This window comes from Micropterus salmoides, unplaced genomic scaffold (assembly GCF_014851395.1).
Source record: "Micropterus salmoides isolate LMB-PRFRI ecotype aquatic unplaced genomic scaffold, ASM1485139v1 Ms_hic_scaffold_9, whole genome shotgun sequence".
Lineage (NCBI taxonomy): Eukaryota > Metazoa > Chordata > Actinopteri > Centrarchiformes > Centrarchidae > Micropterus > Micropterus salmoides.
In genome coordinates, this window is record NW_024044681.1 from 29,016,181 (window position 1) to 29,022,688 (window position 6,508).

A 6,508-nucleotide genomic window follows, 5' to 3' on the forward strand; every position below is an offset into this window, starting at 1 on the left:
TGTATAGCCTACTTATCTCCTAAAGAATATTAAGGTTGAGGTTGCAATCATGCAATCCACCAACTCTTCTTTTTCACATTTTAAATCAATATGAAATACAAGATGCAGCACACAATGTTGAATTTAAAAAAAATAAAAATCTTTTTTTGGAAATTCTGGTGTCAGATTTATGCAGCCCCTTACCCAGCCTACACAGATGCTGCCTACGCCCCTGCAGAGCACTGCTGTCAGAGCCCTGCTCCTCCAGCAGCGGAACTGTACTGTATATGGCCTACTGCAGCTACAACTACAACGCGTGGAGGCAAGAATGACACCGGCGCTCCCCTACATCAAGACAACTTGATCGTAAGAGCGGATCTATTTCCTTTCTAGATTTAAAAATATCACAATAATGGCGCGCGTCATTGCACCTTTACGGACACGATTTATCTCGGCGGTTTTTACATTCACTGTATTGTGGGGATGTACGCTGTCCATCACTCGGTACTCTATACCGGAGGAGATGGAAGAGGGCTCCTTTGTTGCCAATCTGGCCACAGATTTGGGTCTGGATGTTCGCAGTTTGGTGCAGCGCAGTGCAAAGCTCGATGTCATTCACAGCAAAAATTACCTTGACATCAACAAAGAGACAGGGGAGCTGATTATCCGCGAGAAGATAGACCGGGAAAGCATATGCATGACTAAAACAACCTCGTGCTTTCTGAAAATGGATGTCATTCTTGAAACCCCCATTCGCATTTTTAACATCGAGTTAGAAATCATGGACATCAACGACAACGCGCCTGTGTTTCGCAGAAGGACAATGCACTTGGACGTTTCGGAGGCAACCCCTCCCGGTGAGAGATTTTCACTGACAAACGCCGTGGATGCGGACGTGGGGGCGAATTCAATCAAGACCTACTATCTCAGCGAAAGCAAATACTTCAACATCGATATACAAACTGGCAGCGATGGCTCCAAATATGTGGATTTGGTGCTCAACGGTAATTTAGACCGGGAGGAGCATGCAGTTCATAATTTGATTTTAACCGCTGTGGATGGAGGGGTGCCTCCCCGCTCCGGTACAGCCAGCATCATTATTAATGTCCTGGATATCAATGACAACGCCCCCCTGTTCAGTCAGGCGGTGTTTGCAGTCAACTTTTCAGAGAACTCGGCTGCAGGGAGCGTGGTCATGACCTTAAACGCAACAGACTTGGATGAAGGCACAAACGCTCAGTTAATATACTCATACACGCTGTACACCTCAGAGAAGACTCAGGAGCTCTTCTCGCTTGATTCAAACTCAGGTGAGATCAAGGTGAAAGGGGTGATCGATTATGAGGAGAGTCAGAGTTTTGAGATGCACATCCAGGCCCAGGACAGAGGGGCGAACCCGCTGTCGGGACACTGTAAAGTCATAGTGTACGTCACAGATCTGAACGATAACTATCCTGAGGTGACCATCAAGTCTGTGAAAAGTGCACTGACTGAGGATGTCTCTGTAGGGACCCTAATTGCAGTGGTCAGTGTCAGCGACAGGGACTCCGGGGTCAACGGGGAAGTGGAGCTCACTTTGAATCATCAAGAATCTTTGCCATTCCTCCTGAACAAATCCTCAGAGGGTTACTTTGAGCTGCTGGTTTCAAAGCCACTGGACAGAGAGTTAATAAGCAAATATGACCTCACACTGAGGGTGACAGACAAAGGCTCGCCGCCCTTATCAGAAAATGAAGCCATCACGTTAGACATTTTGGATATCAACGACAACGCACCCACATTCTCCCAGCCCTTCTACACAATCCATGTTGTGGAGAATAATCTACCAGGGGCATTATTGACGTCTCTTAGTGCGTTTGACCCAGATCTCAATGAGAACCAGTACTTAGTTTATTTCATAATGGAGAAGGAGATTGTTAACACGTCCATGTCAATGCTGTTCTCCATCAATCCTGAGAATGGTGATCTTTATGCCCTGAAGACCTTCGACTATGAGAGAGAGAGGGATTTCCTTTTCCACATCGAGGCGAGAGATTCTGGTGTTCCCCCGCTGAGCAGCAACGTGACAGTTCACATCATCGTTCTGGACCAAAACGACAACACCCCTCTCATAGTGTCACCTTGGCGGGCGCAGGGCTCTGTCGTAGAGGAGGTGATACCGAGGTCCACAGATAAGGGGCACTTGATAGCCAAAGTGATCGCTATTGATGCCGATTCTGAGCAGAACGCCAGGGTCACATACCAGCTCCTGCAGATCAGTGATGCGACCCTGTTCAGCCTGGATCAGTACAACGGTGAAATCCGGACAACGAGGATGTTCAGTTACAGAGACCCAAGACAACAGCGGCTGGTGGTCGTTGCCAAAGACAACGGTCAGCCTGCTCTCTCTGCTACTGTCACCATCAAGATATCAACAGTGGAACATGTCATGTCCTTTTCAGAGACCACAGAGTTGCCAATAGAGTATGACGTCTTCACAGACCTGAACCTGTACTTAGTAATCGGTTTAGGGGCTGTGTCATTTCTGCTATTGATAACCATTTTGGTTATTATTGTGCTGAAGTGTCAAAAACCAAAGCCAAAGGCCATCAAGATCCCCCCAGCCAACAGAAACAGTGTGATCAGCCGGAACAGCGTGATCAGCCAGAGAAGCTCCACCATCGCAGATTCCACGCTGATCTCCAGCGATGCCTACTGGTACAGTTTGTTCCTCGCAGAGACCAGGAAGGGCAAAGTGGTCGTGAGACAGCCCATAATTCCCAAAGGAGCTGGGTATTTTGTATCCAGTATACCCAGAAGCATAGGGCCAAGTGAGACCACAGACTCTAGAGCATCCACACTGGAGGTACGTAGAAATTAAATGGTAACAGGTGGAACATTTGTTCAAGTTTTTAAGGACGGCAGGCGATGGAGTTGAAAAAAGGGCAACAAACGTTGTTTAGGGTTGCTAACAGACATCACAGAGTGAATCAGAATAAGTTACTACTTGTTGTGTTCAGGGACTTTATTGTGGATGCAAGATTGTAATACTAATCAACTAGTAATAAGTAGCAGGTTAAAAGAATTGCCTTTGATACTGTATTTATGCTACAGTACCATTATTTTGTATTTCTAAATACATTTTACTTAGGTTACAGATGCAAAATAAGAGAGACAATTCTCTTGAACCATGAATCTTACATTTTCTGGTTGTTTTATTTTATTCACATTTTATTAATTATTTTTAAACAAAGACTCTTTGGGGCACTTACTGGTAAAGAGCACATCTCCAAATTGAAAGTGTTTGGCAGATGCCTGATTGGGCCCAGTTTTAACTCCCCAGTGGTGGATTTTACACAAAAACATAAGAAAAGTTTATACAATGCGTTATTAAAAGTGGATTCCAACCTTTTTGGCCAGTGACCCCTTAAAAACCAGTGCGTAGATGTATATGTGTATGTTTCAGATGTCTGGTATTTGAGAGCTGGAAGCAGTTCTACCGAAGAAGTATTTCCTCTCTAAACATCTTAGATGATTTTGTTTAAATAACTGTTTGAGACTTGAAGAGGGAAAAGTATTTTGTGATTTATCTCAACCCCTGGTTTCAGACCCACTGGACTAACCAACCCAACTGTCACAGTGGCCACTTTTTCTGTAAAACAAGTGCTTTTTTGTTTTTGATACTTTTAAGTACATTTGGCTGAATAATGCATGTTCTGAGGTAGCTTCACAGTACTTTTACTTAAGTCAAGGATCTGAGTACTCCTTCTACCACTGTCACATGTACTTTAAATTGCATTTTGGCTCAAACCAATGACCGAACAATCTATTATCATTATTATTATTTAGATTGTGTCTGGGTTTTGAGTATGAAATATCCACAGGCTGATAATACTTGTCTTACGTGATGCAAAACAAGAATGGGCGACCTGTCACTGAAGTTGATAGTGTAAAAACACACAAACACACACTCACATAAATAGGCTATAGTGTGTGTGTCATGCTGATGTTCATTATCAGTTTTCTATCTGCACTTTCATTCCATAATAAGGCCAAACAAATACACTCCAAGCACTGTTCGATGTCTTATGTAGTATGTAGGTCATTTATTGCAGATGCATAACATAATCAGAGCATAACTAGTGGGTGTAAGAGGGGGAGTACTTCAAAGAAGCCCAGACATGGAGGGCTTCTCTTCAAGGACAAGAGCTGTCGCTGTACTCAGATGTGTCATGCTGCTGGGGGTCTGTAGAATCTGCAGCAGTGCTCCTGCACACAGTAGACTGTTATCAGTGTAGAACCGCTGAAGCTAAACCAGATGTTGTTTGCTTTTGTACAGCAAGTGATCCACTGAAAGATTAAACAATATGAATATGCACAAATGCACAGGTGCATGTGGGGAGCGAGAGATTTGTGTATGATGTGTATTAATCAAGTGTGAGTTTGAGTGTCTGAGTTTCACACGTACCACTGAACTTGTCTCTTTTTTCTGTTCTTAAGTACTCAAAATGAAAGGAAGTCCATTCTACAACTGGAGGTATGCTGGTTGCTAACTACATTCTGTAGAGCCACTATATTTGTGTAGACATTATCTCTCCTTCTCTATTTGGTATACATTCTTGGTTTGGCTGAAAAAAAAAAAAAATCTTGTTAGACAAACTAAATCTTTGGTGTAATCCTTTGGTCAACAGATTGTCCTGATTAAGAATCACATATTTCCGTTTGTCCCCGGTCAGACTCTGTCCCGCACAAATACAACACTAAAACGTTCCAGTGTAATGCTATTGTGAGCACTAAAATTTAAATTGGCCAGTCTCTCAAGTGCGAAAACCTATCAGCTTACTGAGAGCTGAGATTAGCATAAAATTGGCTGCTGGTCAGACTTTTGTTGAGCACATCTGGCTAGCTTGGCGGAGTTTCAGGGCAAAGCAACGGCACAGACAGAAAAAAAGGGATTTGGGAAAGAATCACCCTGAATAGGTTCTGAGCATGTAACATACTTGTAACACTGGCCCACCAAATACCAAATAGCACACTGTGATGCCTGCTTGTGCATGCTTTAGTCACACCCTCTGCTTCCCTGTTTTAATTTTTGTTTTAGCTGTAATATGTTAGTCTGATTTCTATAGATGATTTGGTAAAAATCAATAACATTTATTTGAAAAAATACTTTGCAAAAAACCCCCACCTAAATACAGAAATTAGCCCTTAATTTAAATGTCCCCGAGACCCAATGACATGGTGGCAGTAACCAGTCACAATCCACTGTTGCATGAGTGAGGACTTTCTATAAATCTATATTGAGGTTGACTTTCTCTTTTGGCTAATTCTATGTTCTGTCTCTTAGCAGGAACCCAGGAGAGAACTGCCATGATATAATCATCTCTTCATGGGAGTCTCTGGCTGAAATTCTTTCCCGTGACTCACAACGAGGATGTAAAACAACTGTTCTCCTGCAGTCCCTCTGCTCCAACTGTTCTTTCCCTCTAGCTCCTCCAGTTCCCCCTACAAACATCAACCACTCATCGCCTCAGCTTTTCTACCATCGTTTCTCTTTAGAGCATGAATCTGCATGATTCCACCACAAGTTCAAAATCTTTGGACATAGAATTAAAATCATTTAGGGCAGGATATTTGGGCATTTCTAGAGTTGCCTCATCTAGTAAATCATTCCCTCAACGCTTTGAAACTCATCAATGGACAAATTTGCCTTCGCTTCAGGGTTTACTCTGTGAAAAAAAGTTCTCAAAAACCATCTGTAGCTCGCCATGTTCGCAAGTCGCCATCATGCAACCTTTTTTAAGCAAAAGTTCAAAACACGCCTATTCACAAATACACACATGAATCAGGGTGAATATAATTCTTCCATAAATCTGATAGATACTGAACTGTAGCTGGTTATGTCACTGATTCAGGCTTTGCACTAGTGTGTTTTGTTTTTGGAATAATAATTTCTACTGTATAATGAGTCTCGCTGTTTAGCAAGGCTCATACTGTCAACTAGTAACTTGCAGATGAAATAACCAATGATTTTAGATTTCAATGTTTTTTACAATGTTTGTTGTGACTAACAGTGGTGAATGTGTGAAAATGACAAAAAAAGAATGAAAGAAAAGAAACTGACAAAAAGGACAAAACTGACAAAAAGGACAAAACTCACAAACTACTGTAGTGTTTCTCTTTTAATTTGATTGTAGATACTGTGGTTCTATAGAAATGATTATGAGGTCAAGTGTGCAATTAAACAGCATCTGACTGGACACAGTTATCTGGCTGTATTAGGGAGACACAAATTACACAGCAATATTGAATTATTTGAACCATGATCATGTTCAGCTTCAAAATCAAGTGTGCACTGTTTCAGCCTGTCTCTTCTTGTTGGGGTGAGCGAGCGAGGGTGCATGTGTCCTCAGATCACATTTTCATTCAGAGGCACTCTGACATCACACATTTGGGTGGAGCCAGAGTGGGCAGCAATGTAAAACATTCAAACATGAGGAACCGTATTTTCCAGAACAGGGTCAAATGTCAGTTCAGCTTTCTTTGTAAC

General features: G+C 42.4%; 1 protein-coding gene across 3 annotated transcripts; it reads left to right on the forward strand.

Annotated features, from left to right (window-relative positions):
* Nucleotides 1-218: 218 nt before the first annotated feature.
* On the forward strand, nucleotides 219-6,097 carry LOC119896096 (protocadherin alpha-C2-like). Of its 3 annotated transcripts, XM_038709574.1 has the most exons (3): nucleotides 219-2,824; nucleotides 4,459-4,495; nucleotides 5,306-6,097. In XM_038709574.1, the coding sequence occupies exons 1-2, from the start codon at nucleotides 392-394 to the stop codon at nucleotides 4,468-4,470; spliced, it is 2,445 nt and encodes an 814-aa protein (XP_038565502.1). In that variant the 5' UTR covers nucleotides 219-391; the 3' UTR covers nucleotides 4,471-4,495; nucleotides 5,306-6,097. The 3 variants fall into 3 exon arrangements, with proteins under 3 accessions (XP_038565502.1, XP_038565500.1, XP_038565501.1); XM_038709572.1 differs by lacking the exon at nucleotides 4,459-4,495; XM_038709573.1 differs by lacking the exon at nucleotides 4,459-4,495 and having other exon boundaries at nucleotides 5,309-6,097.
* Nucleotides 6,098-6,508: the final 411 nt, after the last annotated feature.